Source organism: Corythoichthys intestinalis, chromosome 1 (assembly GCF_030265065.1).
Source record: "Corythoichthys intestinalis isolate RoL2023-P3 chromosome 1, ASM3026506v1, whole genome shotgun sequence".
NCBI classification, from domain to species: domain Eukaryota; kingdom Metazoa; phylum Chordata; class Actinopteri; order Syngnathiformes; family Syngnathidae; genus Corythoichthys; species Corythoichthys intestinalis.
The window spans coordinates 23,491,203-23,515,260 of record NC_080395.1 but is presented as its reverse complement, the minus strand read 5'-3'; the positions used below and the strand labels follow the sequence as shown (position 1 = coordinate 23,515,260).

The following is a 24,058-nucleotide window of genomic DNA, read 5'->3' as shown; positions in this document are numbered from 1 at the left end:
AAGCTTGTGAAGAGTTACAGAAAACGTTTGGCCTCCGTTATTGCCAACAAAGGGTACATAACAAAGTATTGAGATGAACTATTGGTATTGACCAAATACTAATTTTCCACCATGATTTGCAAATAATGTCTGTAAAAATCAATGTGATTTTCTTTTTCCCACATTGTCTCTCATGGTTGTGGTTTACCCATGTTGACAATTACAGGCCTCTCTAATATTTTCAAGTGGGAGAACTTGCACAATTAGTGGTTGACTAAATACTTATTTGCCCCACTGTATATCGTGATACTTTGTAGCCCAAAAGGTTATCGATATGGTCCTGCCAAGAATAGAGATATGGTTTTTAAAAGGTGTCAATGTCTAAAGAAATAAATAAAAGTGAACCAACAAATTGCTACGGAAATCTTCCACCATAATAGTGTCTCAGTTAACCAGAGCATTCACAGTCATTCTGTCCGATTTTCAGGGCATTTACAGGTCATTTGGTGTTCATTTTAGGGAATTTACAGGTCATTTTCTGTTGAGTTTGAGTCAATACTTATTCATTTAGGTGATTCCTGTTGTGCAACTCAAAATAAACAGGAAGAGACCCACTTCAAATGGATTGGACGTCTACAAGTGATACTCATTCGATTTCACGGCAGAAGCTTGTTTTTCTGTTTATTTGTTTGTAGAATATCCTAGAACGATTTCCTGACCAGTGTATCAATAATCGTTTTATCGCCATATCAGATCATCGTTATCGTGAGCTTTGTATCGCAAATTGTATCGTATCGAGAGGTACCAAGAGGTTCCCACTCCTAATCGCACCGTCAATGGCAGTCAATGAGTTAACATAGTTACTATTCTGATAGAAAATTTTGGTCTAGTGTAAAATTTTCTACTAACCTGTTCCTTTTTAAACAGTGACATCTTTTCAAAGTTATATATCGATTCTTGGTGAGAGCATATGGATACCCATAGGCGGAGTTTGACTTTTGGGGCGGGGGGGGCACAACATGTTGATGACCCCGAAACGCAGTGTCAGCAACAAAATTAAGTTACAAGAATATTTATAATAATAAGTTGACAATGAGCGTTTTTTGTTTCCCATCATTCTTGAGGGCATTTCTAAATCAGGCTTCTTAGGTAATACCTTTTGCCAAGATCGTCATTCATTGAATATGGTATGGTCGCCGTTGTAGTGCCAATGTAGTTACCCCAGTCAAAAATTGTATCCCCTGGCGGAGCCATATGGAGGTAGATTTGTGTCTTTATTATAGAAACAAACAAAAAAGTTGCTTCAATAAAAAGTTGCTTCAATCAAAATATATATTTTCAATTAAAAAAAAAAATCACTTCAATCAAAAAGAAATGTGTTTGAATGCAAAAATAAATTTGAAACTCAAAAAAATGCATGTGAAAGCTATTTTCTTTCTTTTTTTTTTTTTTTTATTAGAGTCAAGTTTTTTTGATTGAAGCAACTTTTTTGATTGAATTAATAATGATGTGTGTTTGGGCTACATTTTGGCTGGGACGTTTTTGTCTTTATTATTCAATCAAAAATTAAGTTGTTTGAAAAAAAAAATCTTCAAAAAGAAAAATCACTTCAATAAAAAAAAATTAAAATTTCAATCATAGAAAAAGTTTTTGAATGTGAAAAAATATTTGAGATTGAAAAATTTGCATTTGAACACTTAATTTTTCATTGAAAAAGTTTTCTTTGAAGCAGTCCTTTTTGTGTTTGGGCCATATTATGGGTAGGACATTTGTGTCTAAATCATTCAATCCCCCCAAAGTTGCTTCAATCAAAAAATATATATATTTTCAATCAAAGAAAAAAATCATTTGAAAAATAAAATTGCCCTCCCCTAATTTTTTTTTTTTTTTTTTTTTTTTTGAAAATTTCGTGTAAAGCAAATGACAGTCTAAGGTTCTAGTCACATAATCTGTTCGAAAAAATAATTTTGACCCATTATAAAGATATATTTTTTTGTTCATTTCATTCATTTTTGTTGCAGTTTTATTGCTTTTCATATATATATATATATATATATATATATATATATATATATATATATTAGGGGTGTCAAACGATTACAATTTTTAATCGAGTTAATTACAGCTTAAAAATTAATAAATCGTAATTAATCACAATTAATCGCAATTCAAACCATCTATAAAATATGCTATATTTTTCTGTAAATTATTGTTGGAATGGAAAGATAAGACACAAGACGGATATATCCATTCAACATACGGTACATAAGTACTGTATTTCTTTATTATAACAATAAATCAACCAGATGGCATTACCATTATTAACATTCTGTTAAAGTGACCCATGGATAGAAAGACTTGTAGTTTTTAAAAGATAAATGTTAGTACAAGTTATAGAAATTTTATATTAAAAACCCTCTTCATGTTTTCGTTTTAATAAAATTTGTAAGATTTTCTATCAAAAATAAACTAGTAGCCCGCCATTGTTGATGTCAATAATTACTTACCCAATGCTCATGGGTGCTGAAGCCTATAAAATCAGTCGCACCCAAGAGCCAGCAGAGAGCGCCAAAATTCCGAAAAACACAAGTACACATTTCATTGTGCTGTCATTTTAATGTTTGAGCGGGGCATTTGTGCGTTAGTAGCGTCAAATATTTTAATGTGATTAAAAAAATTAATCACCGCTCGATAACACGATAATTTTGACAGCCCTAATATATATATATATATATATATATATATATGTACAGTGCCTTGCAAAAGTATTCGGCCCCCTTGAATCTTGCAACCTTTCGCCACATTTCAGGCTTCAAACATAAAGATATGAAATTTAATTTTTTTGTCAAGAATCAACAACAAGTGGGACACAATCGTGAAGTGGAACAACATTTATTGGATAATTTAAACTTTTTTAACAAATAAAAAACTGAAAAGTGGGGCGTGCAATATTATTCGGCCCCTTTACTTTCAGTGCAGCAAACTCACTCCAGAAGTTCAGTGAGGATCTCTGAATGATCCAATGTTGTCCTAAATGACCGATGATGATAAATAGAATCCACCTGTGTGTAATCAATTCTCCGTATAAATGCACCTGCTCTGTGATAGTCTCAGGGTTCTGTTTAAAGTGCAGAGAGCATTATGAAAACCAAGGAACACACCAGGCAGGTCCGAGATACTGTTGTGGAGAAGTTTAAAGCCGGATTTGGATACAAAAAGATTTCCCAAGCTTTAAACATCTCAAGGAGCACTGTGCAAGCCATCATATTGAAATGGAAGGAGCATCAGACCACTGCAAACCTACCAAGACCCGGCCGTCCTTCCAAACTTTCTTCTCAAACAAGGAGAAAACTGATCAGAGATGCAGCCAAGAGGCCCATGATCACTCTGGATGAACTGCAGAGATCTACAGCTGAGGTGGGAGAGTCTGTCCATAGGACAACAATCAGTCGTACACTGCACAAATCTGGCCTTTATGGAAGAGTGGCAAGAAGAAAGCCATTTCTCAAAGATATCCATAAAAAGTCTCGTTTAAAGATTGCCACAAGCCACCTGGGAGACACACCAAACATGTGGAAGAAGGTGCTCTGGTCAGATGAAACCAAAATTGAACTTTTTGGCCACAATGCAAAACGATATGTTTGGCGTAAAAGCAACACAGCTCATCACCCTGAACACACCATCCCCACTGTCAAACATGGTGGTGGCAGCATCATGGTTTGGGCCTGCTTTTCTTCAGCAGGTACAGGGAAGAGGGTTAAAATTGACGGGAAGATGGATGCAGCCAAATACAGGAACATTCTGGAAGAAAACCTGTTGGTATCTGCACAAGACCTGAGACTGGGACGGAGATTTATCTTCCAACAGGACAATGATCCAAAACATAAAGCCAAATCTACAATGGAATGGTTAAAAAATAAACGTATCCAGGTGTTAGAATGGCCAAGTCAAAGTCCAGACCTGAATCCAATCGAGAATCTGTGGAAATAGCTGAAGACTGCTGTTCACAAACACTCTCCATCCAACCTCACTGAGCTCGAGCTGTTGTGCAAGGAAGAATGGGCAAGAATGTCAGTCTCTCGATGTGCAAAACTGATAGAAACATACCCCAAGCGACTTGCAGCTGTAATTGGAGCAAAAGGTGGCGCTACAAAGTATTAACGCAAGGGGGCCGAATAATATTGCACGCCCCACTTTTCAGTTTTTTATTTGTTAAAAAAGTTTAAATTATCCAATAAATTTTGTTCCACTTCACGATTGTGTCCCACTTGTTGTTGATTCTTGACAAAAAAATTAAAATTTTATATCTTTATGTTTGAAGCCTGAAATGCGGCGAAAGGTTGCAAGGTTGCAAGGGGGCCGAATACTTTTGCAAGGCACTATATATATATATATATATATATATATATATATAATATAGGAAAGTCAATTTCATGCAATGACACTTTTTGGCCACCAGGGGGGGGGCCTGGGGGTCCACTCCTTAAAATCCGCTTATGTGGATACCCTATTGAGATACAAAGTATATCACCCTATCGATATATTGTCACACACCTAATTGAAATGCCCTGTGTGTCCGTGATAAAGCTATCTCCTACCTCTCCCATCACGATCCGTGCTGCTGTATGAGGCCTTTCTTTCTCATCTTCCCATTCTTTAGATGTCTGTTCATTTGTGCTTTGCGGTGCGAGCAAGAGAGAGATTCCCTAAGGAGCGGATTCACAGTAAAGCCTGCCAGTTTCTTCTGTCAGCTGGTGCTTTCATTTAGACAGTCGAGATGAAATTGTGGATAAAGACAAAGTGGGCTGCACAGTGCACAGGCTGGGCCTGCTAATATTGACTTGACATGAAAGTTGAGAACATGATGTACCACTCTAAATTTAAAAGAAAGCTGTAATTCTTCCCATGTGGAAATGTTGGACCACTCATGTCGAGCCGCATCGGTAATTAAGCTACACTATAAAAACATGCATGTTTGTTCTCATTAGAAACACAAATCAGCACGTTGGGTCTTGTTAGTAATTGTTATTCTCCACGATATGATATTTCTGCATACTAGGAGAATTACATATTTCTTTTTCGAGTTAGTTGCCATATGCTGTTTTGCCAGAGGCGGCCAATCCGTAAAACTGAGAGTAATGTGTACTCAAATGGACTTTGAATGGGACACTGTGATTGAGTTTAGTGAAGGAGATGCTCCAGTCCTAATTGGTCAACATATTTTTTAACTTGATTTGGGAGTTGATGTAGGCCAACATTAGCAGTACCCCGCAGCAATGCATATAACCAAGGGCGTAGGTTTGCATAGTGACGGTAGGGACATAACACTACCAACTTTTCAGGATACTCAATTTGTTCCCCACCAACTTTCAAGCAACTTTATTTGCATTATATAATGACTTCAGTTATACAGGTAGTTTAGAAAAACCCACCTCCTTAAAACTGGGGACGAGTGGGGGGAGAACTAATTCCCTTGTTTTCAGTGTAAATCTACTAATAAGTGAAATTATCCGCCAGTGCTTCAAGTAAATTTTACTCAGATTTGTTGAAATAAGAAGATGGCTAACTGAAACTAAGCTTAACAGACTTTTTTTAAGCAAAAAGTTTGCATATTTAATCTTAAAAAAAAAAGAAAAAAAACTTGTCTGAAATGTTCTTAATTCAAAGATGGATATTGTTCAAAACCTTATTTGAAAGCATTTTTCTTGAATTAGGTGAGAAATGACCAACCTTTGGATGTAGGGATGGGAATCGAAATCCGATTCCAATTCGGAACCGGTTCCGAGTGTTTCGAGGCCTCGACATCACAATGAAAAAGCCTGAACGATCCCTTTAACGATTCCTAAAGACGCGTATTGCGTCGTGACGTGTGTTGTTGTCCAGACGCATCAAACTAGCATGGCGCCAAGAACCACTCGCTCCAAAATTTGACTACACTTCACCGGGAAAGAGTGTGAAAATGAAAGGTTACGACGGGTAAGCACGAGCATTGCAGCCATAAACATAACAATGACAGCACGTAGGTTCAAACGCTCGAAAGTGTGTCTTCACTTCACGAGGAAAAATTACAACAAAGCGACTTGCAGTCATTGCAAGGTGGAGATAACTGCATCGGGAGGGAATACGATTGCGCTGTCCTCACAGAGAGGCTAAGGCTCAGTCCTGGCTATAAAAAAAAAAAAAAAAAAAAAAGTGCTCAGTCCTGGCTATAAAAAAATTAAAAATAAAAGTCCCGGTTATACAGCTAGCTAAACTCCCAAATGACGATGCAGAAGACGTTGGTATAATTTGCTGACTTTATTCAATCATCACTTGAAGAGTGAAACTAAGAATAGAAATGAAACAAATCAATTTCGTCCCCAATAACAAACAGGTTTGCATCAACGTAAATCAGCGATGATTAGCTGCTAATAACAGTATGGTTAGCATTCGATCGCTAGCATTAGCACATCGTTCAAACCACTACACAACTGGATTTAAGTGTCCGATCACGAGTGGAAACACAACAACAACAACAACACAAAAGATGATACATACAGGCGTTGCCTCTGTAGATGTTAACATTAACAAAGAACGTAGGCTCGTAGAAGTGTTTCCCTCTCTCACTCACTTGGATGCGGCATTTCCTCTTTGGGTGTATGCGTGCTCCAGGAGTCCTCAAACTGCGGCCCGCGGCCCAAATACGGCCCGCCTCCACATTTGGTCCGGCCATTTTGAATTTTTTTTTTTTCTCTCAATCGTGTTATTTATTTTCTGGCCTTTTCCTTGAAGAATTCAGAGAGGGTTATTTGGTTATTATCTATTTAATTAATAGTGTTTTTATTATGAATTATCATTATTATTATAAAGAATCCAGAAAGGGTTATTTGATTGTGGCTTTCTGAAAAACAATAATTTTTTACATTTATGCACTTTTGCAATCGTCACACTTTTTCTGTAACAAACTGACCCCGGCCCCTCATCAGAGAAGGGAAAAGTTATGTGGCCCTCACAGGAAAAAGTTTGGGGACCCCTGCTTTAACACATATTGCCAAAGGCAGAACAAAAACCTATCTGCCAATATATACCAATATTTTTTATTTCTATTAGATAAATGTTTCAGTAAAATGTTACACATTCTTGTGTATTTGCCACTTATTACCATAGTTAACATTGAGGCTTTGGGCCTCTTTTGATCTCGTTGTGAGTTTGTAAGGTTGTGACTTCTGAGTAAACAAACTCGATGCCAATCAAAACGTTTGTTCTTTTTCCCCAAATTAGAATCAATAAAAGAATCGATAAAGAATCGAATCGTTAAGCAATATCGATAATGGAATCGGAATCGTAAAAATCCTATCAATTCCCATCCCTATTTGGATGTATGGGCTAAACAAGAACAACTAGTAATGTTTATTTAAAGTAAATAGAAGAATCTGACACATTAATCTGTTAACTAGTCTTTAACACTCAAAACAAGATGGAGAAAAAGATTCAACCATATTTAAGGAAAATGATCAGATTAAGTTGTTAAAAAAATTGCAGTATGAAAATTAGTATAAATCAACACAGATTTATTTTGCATTAATCATTTAGCCTATCAATTAATTATGTTGATATTGGTGAGAAATGTAGCTCTGACTCCCGTTCACCCAATCTATTTGGTCCTATTATTGTCACGTCCCTAGCAAAAAGTGTACATGCAGGTTATGCTGTTATATCGTCCCTTCCAATATTGAGACCAAACCTACGCCCTTGCATATAACCTACCCGAATATTTGGGCCACTGAATTGGGTATAATCGCGAAAATTGTGTTACGAGCGTGCAGAAATGGTGTACAGTTATGAAAAATAAATACAGTAGTGAGGCACATTGGTTCTTCTAGCGAAGAAAAAAAAGAGTGTCTTCAACCCTTTGGAGGGCAGAGCATATTTTTTTCATAATTTAAAAACCCGATACAGACCTTGTATCCACATATTTAGATATTTAGAAAATCAACAGGAAGTGAACCAATGTAAACAGAAAGACACCCGGAATATCCCTCAAGTCAACAGGACGTGACTCTGTATTGACCCAAAATCAATAGGAAGGGACATACAAATGCCCCAAAATCAAACAGAAGTGACACGTAAATGCCCAAAACTTAAGAGGAAGTGACCCAAAATCAACAAGAAGTGATCCGTTAATGCCCTAAATTCAACTGGAAGGACCCACGGAGGGTTACCAACCAAAGCATCACATGAAATTGTGTTTTCTATTTCATTTAGTTTGTATTAACATGCAAATAATCTAAAAATGTATTTATTCCTTAAAAAAAAAAAATGCTGTAATAGACTCAAGCACCCCCGTGACCCTTGCTAAAATAAGTGGTTTGAAAGATGTACTGTATGAATAAATGAATATGCTTTTTTGAAGAATTACCGGTAAGTTTTTTTTGTATGAGCAGAATGAGTCACTTGCCCTATAAAGTGTTAAGCTGTAAGCTGTGAATGCTTATGTTTCAGTGCCATTGACGGCGCTAGACGTCTAATCCATTTTGACATTTCCATTGGCCGTCAATGACAGCCAATAAGTTAATTAAATGCCCTATAAAAGGTTAGGAATAAGGATGGCTGTGTGAATAAGGCACGTTGAAAAATAACTCGAAAGGGTGCCGTGTGATTGGAGTTGTTAATATTTCCACAGTTAGATCTGTAAAGGTTTTTATTGTATTAGAGGTCAGTTGTGTTGACTTGCAAGGGGGTCGCAGATTTTCTACTTTTCATCAAATTCCAATTGAAGAGCGACTGGATGTCATATCGCCTACTCGTGATTCAAGTGTTGTGTAGGGCTCGTGTTATGAGGTTTGATAGGCGCCAGGGCTGAACTGACCTTTGAATGTGGGGAAGGATCAACAAGAGGTGGCGGGTAATCACTCACACTGTCATCAGAAGGGGATGAAAAGGTAGGCAGCCTTGTTGTGGGTGATCAGGGCTGTTGTGAAACTGGATTTTTTTTGTAGTCCACTCAGCAATTTGGCCAGGCGCTCTTTAGCCAGCAATTTTTCTCATCCCACGCCACACCTCCTTCACACTGTTTCTCCTGTTCGCACCTCGTACTGAAGATGTTCTCTCCATCCTCCTCTTGGATATGTGATCCTCTGCATTCTGCTTTTTTTCAACTCATTCGATCGCTTCAATCCCCTCCCAGTTTAAATGGTTTGGATGCTATTGCCGTCAATGGCAGCCAAAGAAGTTAGCTTGAGGTCACAAAACAAAACAAAGAGTTATATTCCCACAGCAAAATACACATGGGCCACTCTTATTTGACTTAATGTCTTTCTTTTTTCTCTTCGTCTTCTTTTATTTATTACAATTAGTTCTAATTTATCTTTTATATTTGTTTTAAAATTTTACATTAAATGAATGATTTTTTTTCAAAGAATTAAATTATTTTTTTTATCACTCATGGCTTTTTGTATATGGCGGAAAACACTCAGGTGACTTGAAGTTCCGCTGTGAGACCCCCAATTTAGCCAACTTTCAAAATTGTCCGATCTGCATGTGTGATACATCATTGGAAAGCCTAAAATCTCAATTTTCTGGGGGAAGAAAAAATTTGAACAGGAGGGCATTTTTTTGTTTTTTTTTTAATGTTTTTTAAACAGCAAAACCCTATCTGGAGGTGAGAGCACGCGAGAACAGAATTAAAGACGCCATGACTTTAACGAGATATTATCGCGTACTTACTTTGTTTCGATCCAAAAACTCCATGTAGCATGTATCACTGAGTGTCAAGACACAGCTGTGAATGGTCACAGCTGGATTATTTGGGGATTTTATGGGTGAAACATGGTAATATAATAAGGGTCGCAATGCAGAAATCGCAGACATCAAGGAGTGGTTGAGATGTTCTTTTTCATATATTTACCCTTTTAAACTTTTTTTTTTTCAACTTTTTTTTTGTTTGGATCGATTATTTATCATCTAACACATCGGAGAAAATGCGACAGAAAAAAAAAAATACAATTAAGCGCTAGTTATGAGGTAAATATCCATGACTTTTTTACAGACGCCATTTTTTTTCATTGTGACGTAATTTGTTTAAAAGTTTAAAATATGCGAGTGAATAATTTTTTAAAGTCGTTTTTTTTTTTTTTTAACGAAATATGAGACATCAATGAATGATTCTAAGCTAAAACCGACAGATATTTTGAATAATAAATATAATTAATTACCTTTGTTTTTATGGCTGGGTTGAAACAAAAGCGGTTGCGCGACGTCTGTAAACGGGTGTTTTCAGGGTAAAACAGACTAATTAAAAATAGTTCGGGGGCTTCATGCGCCATGAATCTGCTATGGCAGCATATACACATATTGTTCTATCAAACACAACAGTTGTTTTAGCTTAAAATACAGCAGTTTCTTTTAAAGAGGAGTGCAAGAGCAGAAACTGCTTTTCCAGTTTCGTCTGTTTCCCGCCAAATGCAATTTTAAAATTCTTGATTTTATACTATTTAAATAGTTGATTTTCCCCCCAGAGTGGTCCATCAATTAATTAAATTTATTTAAATATATTTAGATATATTTTGCATTGGCCATTGCAAAATACACTAACACTACAATCGGATGTCAATTAATGTAGTAAAAAGATTTAAGAAAAAAAATTAGAATTTTTGCATGAAAGGGTTAAAAACCTAAAATACAAAGATTTTTAGGGATGCGCCAAAATGAACATTCTTGGCCGGAGTGGAAAACAGAATATGAGAAGGCCTAAAACTGACGTCAATGGCAGTGAAACATAATCACTCAATGCCAGCCTTCTCTCTTCAAATGGATTTGACTTCTATTACTGTCAATGGCAGTGACTGCTGGGATAATAAGCTGGCCAAAGAAGGAAGTTCAGACCACAGATGTGACAAGACAGGAACTGCTCACCATGTACGTAGTGTTCTACCCCAGATCCAGTATGCAGAGGCTATACACTAAGTGCAAGGAGGAAGGTCGAGGGTTAGTGAGCATCAGGACCACTATCCAAGATGAAACATCCAAGCTCTACGAATACATCATGAAGATGGCCCTAAGAGATGGAGCACTTAGTGAATGTCTTAGGCCCTGGAAACTGGAAAAGGAGGAGTTGGAGGAACCATCATGGGAGGAAAAACCTCTGCATGGGATGTACCACCGACAAAATAACTGAAGTGAGCTGATCTGAACAAGTCTTACCAATGGTTAGAGAGACAGCACAGAAGTGCTAATCATGACAGCACAGGAGCAGGCCTAGAGCACCAGAGCAATAAAGGCCCAGATATACCACACCAGGAAGGATCCCAGGTGCAGGCTGTGCAAAGAGGCCGCTGAAACTGTCCAACACATTATAGCAAGGTGTTGCAGGGTGTAAGATACTGGCAGGAAAACAATACATGGAACGCCACAACCAAGTAGCTGGTATAGTGCACAGAAACATCTGTGCAGAGTATGGACTGGAGACCCCTAGATCGCGACAGGAAACACCTCCAAGGTGGTGGAAAATGAGAGGGCTAAGACCCTGTGGGACTACCGGATACAGACTGATAAGATGGTCGTGGCCAACTAACAGGACATTGTGATCGTGGATAAGTAGCAGAGAACAGCCATTGTGATCGATGTAACCGCCCCCAACGATGGCAATATCAGGAAAAGGAACATGACAAACTAGAGAAATCCCAAGGGCTCAACGAAAAGCTGAAGAGAGCCTGGAAAGTGAAAGCAACAGTGGTGCCCATGGTCTTAGGAGCACTGGGGGCCGTATCCCCCACACTGGAGAAGTGGCTCCAACAGATACCTGGAGAAACATCAGACATCTCCGTCCAGAAGAGCGCAGTCCTAGGAACAGCAAAATACTGCACAGGATCCTCAAGCTCCCAGGCCTCTGGTAGAGGACCTGTGCTTGAGATGAACAGCCACCCACACTACCAGGGGAGATGGTGGGAGGGGGAAGGAAGATTTTTTTTTTTTTTTTTTTTTAACACACTACTGTAACAATCTTTGAAGAAAAAAGCCAAAATGTCCAATAACAACAAAATATTCAAGAAATTACAACCAAGATAGCTCAATTCATCACACTGGATTATTATTATTCTTTTGTGTTTAAATTTATGTCAAACAAAATACTGAAATTCGACACCGTTTCCTACATTAGTTGATCTCAACATGTTGTCAGGTTTTGACCACTGAGCTAATGGAGAGTGACTAGCTCTATCTAATGTTGAAGCTGAGAAGTGCGACAGAATGTAGGCTGAACACAAGCTTTCTTGTGCTCATATTCAATGCGGACCAATAAAAACAGAGCTTCGTCTGGACACTCCTTGTGTAGATACAACAATCTGCATCTATTTGAACATACTGTACGTATGTATCCGGGCTTCACTTTGTTATTGTCATCCTAACATTAGACAGATTTGATGACGTCATGACAAAGGATATTGTTGATTTACTGACATTGCTGGCTGGAACTCTTCAGCCTAAAACCAAAATTGCTGAAACCCTTAAGCCTATAAGAGCTCAGAGATGCGCTCCAGCTTCCTCAGATCCTAGAGATTAAAAGCAAGTGCGTAAAATGTGTACTGTCCGTGATTATTTTCTGACCAGGTCAATCTGTCCAGTTTGATTGGTCCGTATAATCTATGCAAGTGTGGCACTGATCTAAACTGTGTTGTGCTGCATCGAAATAAAAAAGAATTTTGAGGTTCTTTGACAGATTAAATAATAATAAAAAATGCTTACAGTACTTAGTGCAAAACATTCTTAAATACAATGCAGTTAGAATACAGCTGACCTGTAAAATCAGATGTATGAGTGCGTGGATGGCAAAGGCGGGTGTGGGTGGAAACAACTCCCTCGCTTCTGCACTATGTGTTCTTCATTCAATTTGTTCTATTTCATTATTCAGTGTCAGAAACAGTCCAGTATCATATTAAGACATTAGCTTGTTTTGCTTGAATATTATATGGACCCTTTCTTACACTAATCATGATTTATTTATTTTTACCTTTCCAAGGCTGTCGTTGAACTAATTGGAAATCATTCATTCGCCCCCTCCACCTCAAAATGAATTGATGTCTCACACTGTCAAAGGCAGCCAATGAGTTAAGATGACATGATGTTATTGCGTTTTCTTTCCTCTTAACCGCTCCTCATTTGGCAAGGTCACCGAGTATTTATCAGAGAATGGTAAAACAGATAATTCCTCACGTTTCCATGGAAACAATAATGAACTCAAGTCACGAATTGGATATGTTTGAAGTTTTGCATTTGTAGTTTGTGCAGCTCCTTGACCTTCCTCATTATGGCTCTCTTAACAGCAACTTGCTCCACTAGGCTGGAGGATCTAACGTATTTGGACCAGCAAAAGGTTGGCCGGCACAGGGGCTCTTTTCGCAAGCTAAACACACCTGGACGAACTAATGAGGACTCCAAAGGTACTTTATCTGTTAGCATTGGTTGGCCTTGCAGCACAATCATAATATGGCTTTGTGTTGAGTCATCTCCCGTAGTGACAAAGTATAATTACGTATTTTGTGCTCTTAATTACATTTTTTGTATTTGCAAAAATGCACCTGCAAATTGGATTTCCCCCCCAGCTGATTTATCTTTATTTTTTTTAAATACAGCATTGTTCTAATGGCTTTAAAGTTCCTGTGACAGCATAAAGAAAATCTGAATTAGAATCGTATTTTGAGACGATTCGACTACATACAACAATTTGGCAATGCGCAAATGACGAGAAATTAGTCTTTTAATCTGCCGTTTAGCCTTGCCTGTCATTATAGCGCTCTAGCGTCCCCAGCAGGAGGGTGATGTCGGCAGGGTCACGATTTCATCTGATTTTGAATTCAGCCCATTGAGGGGGAAGATTCAGAACGAGGAAAATGCGGTGAAGAGAGCAGCAAAATGTCATTGTTTCAATCTGTCTCCTATTTTTACAGGATATTGTTTTATCTAAGTATTTTTCCCCAATTGCTAAATAAATGATATGGTCAGGACAAATAACAGTCTTGTGCTAATTGGAATATGAAATATTAAAAATTTATTACATTTATTCAGTATGACAGGGCAAAATTACTTCATAATGGTCAAAACTGTCGACTTCTTGCACCTCCCGAACGATATTTTATGCCACCGGAGTTCGTCTGGCTTTTGTCATTGCCCTGCCCTGGCTTCGGAAAGCGTAAACAAACCAGGAGGTGTGACAGCTAGCCGACATGCTAACCTGAACCGAGAGGTGTTTCTAAGTCTTATTCTCGCCTTTTGAAAACGAAAAATCACATAAAACTACCCCAGATCATATCACACGGACAAATCGGCTGACGTCGGAGAAGCGCGTAGCTGCCCGATCCCAACCCGAGGATAGTGAGTGGTCTATTGCCAGGGACATGAACAGGGCAGAGGAGGCTGGAAGTCTGGACAATATGGAGAACCACACGAGCATAAGCGGAGTATAGCGCTTTCCCGACGGGCACGCGAAGAGGACGGGGTGGGGGGTATGACAAGCCGCAGGTAGTCAGCCGAGTGGCCTTCTCGGTGGACAAGGAGCTTTGTCAGCCACAAAATGCAAGCCACCTTTTTATTAAAACATGTGCCATGATTCCAGTGTTTGACATTAAAAAAAAAAAAAAAAAAAAAAAAAAAAAAAAAAAAACAATGTTTACGCACTTCCTCATAAGTCCAATGGTCCCACGGTTGTCGGACTTTGTAATGGCCAATATCCGCGGTTAGTGGGAACTTTTTGAAACCCATAAAGGCTCACACGCCTCTCCCTGGTGCAGCAACAAAACCCTAAAGCACATTTGGCTAGTGTGATGCGAAAAATAAACCAATTAATCCACGAAATCAGATGAATCCGCAGCATCTGCATGCTATAAAACAATGCTGTCTTGTGAGATGCTGATCCGAGTGACGTTCGCATTCGCATTCCTCCTCAATCCAGGAAGTCACTTATTTTTATGGCGCGGGATTAAAAAAATTGAATATATAAATTGATCGCTTCCACACACATCCGAGCGGTCCATTTCATTCAGGAAATATGAAATAGACATGCTTTTTGCTGTCATAGGCACTTTAAAGCCTTAGCCAACACTAGGTAGCTAATTGAAATAGGTGTAACGAACAAAGCTCAATTCTAATGGAGAGGCATATTAAATGTACTCCATCTCTACACAATCATGACATTATTTTGATATAATTCTTTTTCTACACATACAATTGTAAATTCATAAAATGTCATTGAAAACATAATTAATACCTTTAAAATGGATGAAAACGAATACTATCTGGTCATGGCCAACTTTAAATTGATTTTTATTTATTTATTTAATTTCATAGTATTAAATTCCTTGGGTACAATCGACGATAGAAGTCCAAAATATTCAAACAGGAATGTCTGGGTGACAGGTTACCATTATGAATGGGAGGGGTGAAAATTTTTTCGTTCACCCCCCGGTCAAATGGATTGGCTGTCTAGCGCTGTCAATTGCAGTCAATGAGTTTAATGAGTGCCCCATAAAGGATTCATGTTTTTTTTTTCAGTGTCCATTTTACATAAATGGCAACTTAAAATATGTTATATGTGCCAATACAAGTTTAATGTTGTGTTTGTGGAAAAATAATTTCTTATCTTACTTTCTCCAGGGAGATTTGCCCACTTCAAACAAGCCGACATTATGTTAAAACCACTGCTGTTCGAAGTTCCTGGCACGACCACGGAAACGCCTTTCGTGGGGCGGGACTGGCTCTTTGCCCGTCTGGATGAGGTTTTAAGGAAAAGCAGCAACTGCGAGGGAAGAGGGGCCGTGATAGTGGGAAATGCCGGCTCGGGCAAAACGGCTATCATGTGGCGTCTAGTGGCGCTCAGCTGTCACGGCTTGCAACATGGAGTGCCTCAAAGCCCGAACGCCTCACCTAAATGTAAGCAGCAGCCTTTTTAAAAGCAATTTTTTCAGTCCATTTTTCTCATGCCACAAAAAGATACACAGTGCTGCCTGGATGATGCGTGGTGCAAATGCAGAAGTACAGCCGTGTTCATTTTTCAGCATCACTGCATTATTCATGGACACCTGCACTATATGTTGTCATTTTGATTTATATTCAACACGGCTAAATCAGCGTATCATACTGCAACCATCTCTCTGGGTTCTATTATTAGGCCCGAATGCATATTCTCCACACTTGCTTAAATATGTACTAATTAGCTGCAGCAGTGTGGAAAGCAATTTATTCCACATGCTTGACATCCAGTCCTAGTACATTCTAGGGTTGTCCTGATCACATATTTTTTCCTGATCCTAGTACATTCTAGGGTTGTCCTGATCACATATTTTTTCCTGATCCGGTACCTTGACAATGTATTAAGAAGGGGAAAAACACATTCGAATACAAAAAATTTCCATGTTATAGAAATAATCTCTGGCTATATTTATCTATCCATCCATCCTTCTGTCCATTTTACCCCACTTATCTGAGTTCGGGTCATGGGGGCAGCAGCTTCAGCAGTGGAGCCAAGACTTCCCTCTCCCCAGCCACTTCATCCAGCTTTTCTTGGGAGATCTCAAGGCGTTCCCAGGCCAGCCGGGAGACAGTCTCCCTAGAGTGTCCTGGGTCGGCCCCATGGCCTCGTCCCAATGGGACATGCCCGGAACACCTCACCAGGGAGGCGCCCCAGAGGCATCCTATTTAGATGCCCGAGCCTCATCTGGCTCCTCTTGATACAGTGGAGCAGCGGCTCTACTCTGAGCCCCTCCCAGGACCGAGCTTCTCACCTTATCTCTAAGGGAGAGCCCGGACACCCAACGGAGGAAACCTATTTCGGCCGCTTGTACACAGGATCTTGCTCTTTTTCGTCACGAACCATAGCTCGTGAACATAGGTGAGGGCAGGAACGTATATCAACCGGTAAATAGAGTTTTGTCACACTTAGACAAGATGTGGCAGACTCAGATGCAGAATTCAGTCTTTTAATAACATAAATGGTCAGAGGTAGGTACAAACTGAGGGCACTCCAGCAGGATGAAATAACGGGCTATGAAACAAAAATGATACAAACGGGAAACATGAGAGCCAGGCAAAAAGCACTGGAGTTTACAACTACAACAAAGGGCTATGCATGAGGAATGGGGCACAGGAGGGAACAATAGGTAATCATAATCAGAGACAGGTGAGACAGCAGGAAGGGTGAGCGGTGGAAACAGGAGGGTGAGGCTTCAAAATAAAGCAGGAAGAGACAACAATATACCAAGACATGACAACCCTCAGCCAAGCGTGACAGAACCCCCCCCCCCCCACACCCCTCCCAGGAACGGATCCCAGACGGACGTCTGCGATGAGGCTATGGTCAAAAATAAAGCGGGAGGGGACCCACTGTTTCTCTTCGGGGCCGTATCCTTCCCAATCGACGAGATATTGGCGTCCCCTTCCCTTGGACCAGACCGCCAACAGCCGTTTGACCTTGTAGGCGGGCCCGCCATCAACATCCAGAGTGGGTGGCGGGGGCGAAGTCGGCAGCATGGCGCTTTCCACCACGGATTTCACTTGACTCCCGTGGAACGTGGGGTGGATCCGAAGGGTCCGGGGAAGGCGCAGTCGAACGGACGCAGGTACCACCACTTTGGAGACTGGGAACCGTCCAACAAAGCGGAGTGCCAGCTTCTTGGACGAGGCTCGAAGAGGGAGATCCCGGGAGCTGAGCCAGACCCGCTCTGCCCCTGCTGGTAGGAAGGTGCCGGGCGACGTCGACGGTCCGCCATTCTTTTCATTCTGTCCGCCTGTCAGGCAAGGACCAGACCAAGGCATCGGCGGAGGGAACGGAGACTTCCGGCTCCTTGGTGGTGAAAACTGGAAGGTCGTAGCCAAACACACATTTAAACGGTGACATACCTGTAGCTGAGGTGGGCAGCGTGTTATGGGCGAACTCGACCCAGACCAGGTCTGGCCGTTGGATTCCGGATGATACCCAGAGGTGGGGCTTGGCACCGATCAATTTGCAGAAGGCCCCCCAGAACCGGGACACGAACTGGGGCCCCTGATTAGAAACAATGTCTTTGGGAAACCCATGAACCTGAAACACCTGCCGCATCATGATCTCAGCAGTATCTTTGGCCCAGGGCAGGGCTGGTAGAGCGATAAAGCGGGATATCTTCGAGAATGTGTCGACCACTGTGAGGATTGTGTTGTTTGAGTTTGAAGTCTGAGATTTCTGCCCAAGGCCTGGAGGAGATGGGCAGCGGCTGTAGCAATCCCATGGTTGGGCGGTTCGAGCTCTTGTTCTGGGCGCAGACTGAGCATGCTTTAATGTACTCCCGGACCTCCAGCTCCATGCCCGGCGACCAGAACCTATGGCAGATGGCGTGCATTGTACGCCGAACTCCCGGATGGCAGGAAAGCCGTGAGGAGTGAGCCCATTGGAACACCCGGGGGCGTAAGTCGATCGGGACAAACAAACGGTTCTCCAGACACCCCTGTGGTGAAGGGCCCCCAACCATTAGCCAGCTTAACCTCCTTTTCTATTTGCCAAGACACCGCCCCCACCACACAGTTCAGTGGTAGGATGCGTTCAGGCTCCTTGGCCACAGGCTCAGGGTCGTAGAGGCGAGAGAGTGCATCAGGCTTCTTGTTTTGGGACCCCGGCCTGTAAGAGAAGCGGTTAAAGAAGAGCGCCCGCCTGGCCTAACGAGCATTTAGTCTCTTAGCAGTCTTGAGGTATTCTAAGTTCCTGTGGTCTGTCCAGACCAGAAAAAGATGCTCCGCCCCCTCCAACCAATGACGCCACTCCTCTAAGCAGTCTTCACCGCCAATAACTCTCGGTCTCCCACGTCATAGTTCCGCTCAGCCTTGGAGAGTTTTCGTGAAAGAAAGGCGCAGGGATGAATTTTTCCGTCCTGTTCAGAGCGCTGTGACTGGATGGCCCCAACGCCTTCATTGGAAGCGTCAACCTCCACCGCAAACTGGCAGAGGGGATCAGGCATGTTCAGTATTGGTGCTGTGGTGAAACGGGTCTTTAGGGTCTGGAAGGCAGCCTGTCTCAGGGGGCCACGAGAACCGCAGCTGTGGAGAAGTAAGAGCATGGAAGGGAGCCGCTATTGCGCTGAAGCCTTTCCCTGGCACGGCCAGACTGTTCTCCCTGTATTTTTCACCACTTTTTCAACACTATGAGAATAGTCTGGGACCCAGCCCATTAACGGCCTCTCGAACTCGTACGAAATGATCCGTCCAATCAGATTTGTTTATTTGCGTGACGTGTTCTTAACGAGCAACGTCACTCTTCCGCGTCGGAAGTCGTCTCCACAACAACACAGATGACGAACAGGAGAGCCGAGAATATGTTCCAATCCATGGTAAAATCAGTTTTAAATTAACAAAAACACATTGACATAAGTCATTGACAACAGGCTGTCTCGCGCTAGCCATGTTAAATAAACGTCTTCGTTCTCCGCTTGCGCGAGTTGTCCCTTTACCAACGTCACGTCTGTCCGTCGCTGATTGGTCCACTCTGCTGTCTGTTTGCTGTGGCTTGCTCCGCGCTGGAAATTTGATCCGCTCATTGGTCGCCAGACTCTATAGCTGGAACAGCGGTGAGTCTGCGGTACCAGGCTACTGAAGCCTTGGATAAACCACCTGTAGAGGTTAGCAAATCCCAGGAATTGCTGGACCTTCTTGCGGCTATCGGGGGTTGGCCAGTTAACCACAGTGCTGATTTTAGCCGGATCCATCTGAACCCTTCAAGGGGCTACGATAAAGCCCAGAAAGGAGATGGTGTCAGCGTGGAATTAGCTTTTCTCTGCCTTAACATACAGGTGGTTGGTCAAGAGTCTTTCGAGTACTGTGGCTACATGCTGCTGGTGGGTGGCTAGGTCAGGTAAATGGATCAGATTATCATCTAAATAAACAAATACAAAGCGGTCTAAGAAATTTACGTAGGACGTCATTAATCAATGCCTGAAAGAAAGCTGGGGCGCTGGTAAGACCAAACAGCATCACGAGGTATTCATAATGGCCATCTGGAGTGTTAAAAGCCGTCATCCACTCGTCCCCCTCCCGTATCCTAACTAGGTGGTAAGCATTCCTGAAGTCAAGCTTTGTGAACACCTTGGCTTGTTGCAACTGGTCGAAAACTGATTACATTAAAGGGTGCGGATAACGGTTCTTAATCGTGATATCTTTCAGCTGGCAATAGTCAATACATGGACGCAGGCCTCCGTCCTTCTTCCCCACGAAGAAAAAACCTGCCCCGGCAGCAGAGGAAGACGGGCGGATTAAACCCGCCTTTAACGAGGACTGGATCCTTCATGGCTTGCCTCTCGGGACCAGAGATTGGGTCGAGCCGTCCCCTGAGGATAGTGGACCCAGGAGTGAGGTTGATGGCACAATCATAAGGTCTGTGAGGAGGTAATGACATGGCACTGGTCTTGCAGAAGACCTGGCTTAGGTGGTGGTAACAAGCGGGGACTGTGCTTAGGTCGATCTCTGGTCCTGAGGAGGTAGAAAGAGACATGTTATTAACATCAACCTTCCCAGCCACCCAACTACCCCGCCACAGTTCTTTGCCCAGTCACTACCCCAGCCCACAATTGTCCCAGTTTTCCATTCAATTTGCGGGCCATGATTACACAACCAGGAGAACCCCAGCACCACAGTCTGAGTTGATGTTGAGAACAGTTGGAAGCTCATAGTCTTGGTGTGTCCTTGTACCCCAACCCCCACTGGTTCGGTAGTATGGGTTATTGTAAACAGCCTGGTGCCGTCAAGGGACCTGGCCACCAGAGGTCGCTCAAGAGGAAGAGCCAGCCATCCCAACAGTTTACATCCCCCTCAAGGCATCAGGCTTTCATCCGCTCCAGAGTCTATGAGGGCCCGGAATGTGTGGGTCCTGGCCCTGTGCGTTACCTGGATATCGGTGATCGAGCAGGGTGTACTCTCTGGAGTATGTTGTGGTTCACCTGGTTGGTCGGGGCGAGAGGGACAGGAAGCTACAAGGTGTCCTGAGGCCCCGCAGTAGAAGCACCGTCTTTCCAGCTGGCAGCGCTTGCGCTCCTCTTTGGAAAGACCGCTTGGTCCTAGCTGCATAGGCTCGACGTCTTCAGGTTGCGGTGCGGCATGATGCAGAGAAAAGTGACGCATCTCGGGACGCTCAGATGTCCGGGGAGGCGGCTCTCAGAGTGGTTTCGTCAGAGCCTCTGGAGCTCCTGCAGCCGATGGTCTGTCCGAATGGCTAAAGCAATGAGGGACTCGAGGTCGTCCGGTAGATTCAGGGGAATGAGTTGCTCCCGGATAGGAACGGAAAGCACCTTCAGAAAGGTGTCGTAGAGCGCCATGTGCCCCCAGCCACTTCCTGCGGCCAGGGTGCGGAACTGGATGGCATAGTCATTGACGGAGCGGCTGCCTTGCAGCAAATTTCACAGTTCCCACGCTCGAGCCCGTTTGGTGCAGAAGGGGTCGAACGTCCTGATGAGGGCTTCTCTGAAAGCAGTAAGTGAGTAACAAATTGGAGAGTCGAGCTCCAACTCAGCCATCGCCCATGCCCGGGCCCGGTCATTCATATAAGTGACCAAGTACGCGATTTTAGCTCGGTTCGAGCTGAACTCGCCCGGAGAACAGTCATAACGTAGCGTACAATCAGTAATGAATATTTTACTTGTACCAGCCTCTCCAGAGAAAGGCTCCAGTGGCGACAACCGAAGACCTCCCCCAGAGTGAGTGGAGAATGCTGGCGAGGGGACAGCAGTTTCCGCAGGAGGCGAAGTGACGGGTTGAAGCCTACCCGACAGGTCGGTCACTTGAGCTGTGAGCTGGATCAACTGGGTGGCCATGGCCGTCTGGACCTGCTCCTGATGGTCAAGTCTGTTGTCGTGGCCCTGGAGCGAAGCGCAAAGCTTGGCGAATTCCGCTGAGTCCATTATGGCCAAAGCGTACTGTCACAATTAGACAAGATGTAGCGGACTTAGATGCAGAATTCAGTCTTTTAATAACATAATTGGTCAGAGGTAGGTACAAACTGAGGGTGCTCCAACAGGAGGAAATAACAGGCTATGAAAAAAAAAATGATACAAACGAGAAACAAGAGAACCAGGCAAAATGCACTGGAGTTGACAACTACAACAAAGGACTATGCATGAGGCACAAAATAACAAAGAGCTATGGCAGAATGCTATGAACAACTTACAACTTAGAATATCTTTGGCTATGGACTGGCTCTGGTGGCAACGAAGGGTGAAGACACTTTGGCACGAGACTAGGGAGTGACAAACAATTTAAGCACATGACGAATGGGGCACAGGTGGGAACAATAAGAAATCATAATCAGAGACAGGTGAAACAGCAGGAAGGGTGAGTGGTGGAAACAGGAGGGTGAGGCTTCAAAATAAGGCAGGGAGAGACAACAATATACCAAGAAATGACAACCCTCACCCAGGCACGACAAGTTTTGCCTTTTGGCTCAGCTCCCTCATCACCACGACTGACCAATGCAGAGTCCGCATCACTGCAGACGTGGCACCGATCTGCCTGTCGATCTCCCGTTCCATTATAACGTCACTTGTGAGCAAGACCCTGAGATACTTGAACTCCTTCACTTGGGGAAGACCTCATATCTGACCCGGAGAGGGCATTCCACCATTTCCCGACTGAAGACCATGGTCTTGGATTTTTCACACTCAGCTGCGAACCGTTCCAGTGAGAGTTGAAGGCCACGGCTTGATGAGGCCAACAACATTAAATCATCTGCAAAAAGCAGAGATGCAATACTGAGGCCACTAAACCTGCCTAGATATTGTTTCCATAAAAGTTATGAACAGAACTGGTGACATAGGGCATCCTTGGCAGAGTCCAACCCTCAATTGAAACTGATCTGACTTACAACGGGCTACACGGACCAAACTCTAACCGTATAAGGGATTCTAATACCCCATACTCCTGGAGCACTCTGTGATCGTGACGTAATCGGGCCCAATTTTGATCACGTGATCAGATCGGGGACCTCCCTGGTATCATCTTTGTCCTTGTTTGACTAGTTCCACCTTAAGATGGATTTCAATTGAATCATTCAGGGTTTTCCCCTGTGATTTAGAAGCCTTTTGGTTGCCAGTCTTCTCTTGCTTCCCCAGTGCCACAAAAATATATAAAAACTACACATATTTTAACTGCATTTTAACCATGTCTGGTAATACATTTAAAAGCACAATGGCGATATCTCATGGTCGATATTTGAACAAGCTTGTTCCAGCTCTGTCATTGTGCTGAATTTCATTGTATTTGTCTTGTCTCTTAAAACTGTATTTCAAAACTGTGCCTTTTTGTAAGACTCTACATTTATGTATTGTTAATAAATAGCTTATAACAACACATGATAATCATAATTTCAAAATTTTTGTCAACATTTTATCAATTTTTTTCCCCAAAGCCAAATGGGTCGCCGGTGTGCATCCCTACCTGCAAGTCTTACAACTGAAAATAATAATGATTATAATACATGCTCAAATAATTTTTCATCAAGAACTTGTTTCTCCTGCAAGTCGCAACACACATGCACTGGCACTTGAGACATCTACTAATGAGTATAAATGGCACTTTTGGGTTTGCTGCTTTGTGCGCTCTCTATTCAGGTGGGGAAAGGCAGCGGAAGGCTGCTTCCAAACAAGCCGCCGATTCCCAAATCAACGCGAGTGCTGTTACAGGAGTGGCAGATCAGAAAAAAGAATTTGCCAGATGTCTGGCGAACAAGGTACCTTTCAACACCGCACAAGCACCTTATATTCTCTCACTTGTGAGAGAAGATTGATTTCACTTACTTACACACGGAACAAATTTAAAAAGTAGACATACCTAGAGGCTGAAGTTCTTTGCTTTGTCAAATACGGAAGCCTACAATTAAACATCACGTTGTCACCTGAAAAACGATCTCATTCTTATGTGTACGGTATCTCGGTATGATGTGAAAATTACGATTAAATTACAAAAAAGTAATAAAAGTATCACGTTATACGATGCAACGCATTATTTATCAGGTGAAATGTTTATCGTAACAGAAATCATTCTTTTCACAGAATGTGGTATTTTTAAAGTAATAATGGTTTATACCATCACATTATAACATCAA

General features: G+C 42.1%; 1 protein-coding gene across 5 annotated transcripts in view; it reads left to right on the top strand.

The window, feature by feature from the left end:
* Positions 1 to 24,058, top strand: part of LOC130912493 (protein TANC1-like) — a 79,589-nt gene that overhangs the window by 31,947 nt on the left and 23,584 nt on the right. For 4 of the 5 annotated variants that reach the window (XM_057830622.1, XM_057830638.1, XM_057830655.1 and 1 more), the window contains 3 exons: positions 13,278 to 13,394; positions 15,604 to 15,879; positions 23,565 to 23,683. In XM_057830622.1, coding sequence (XP_057686605.1) covers positions 13,278 to 13,394; positions 15,604 to 15,879; positions 23,565 to 23,683 — 512 coding nt within the window. The remainder of the gene's footprint in view (positions 1 to 13,277; positions 13,395 to 15,603; positions 15,880 to 23,564; positions 23,684 to 24,058) is intronic. The other variant, XM_057830630.1, reaches the window with a different exon arrangement.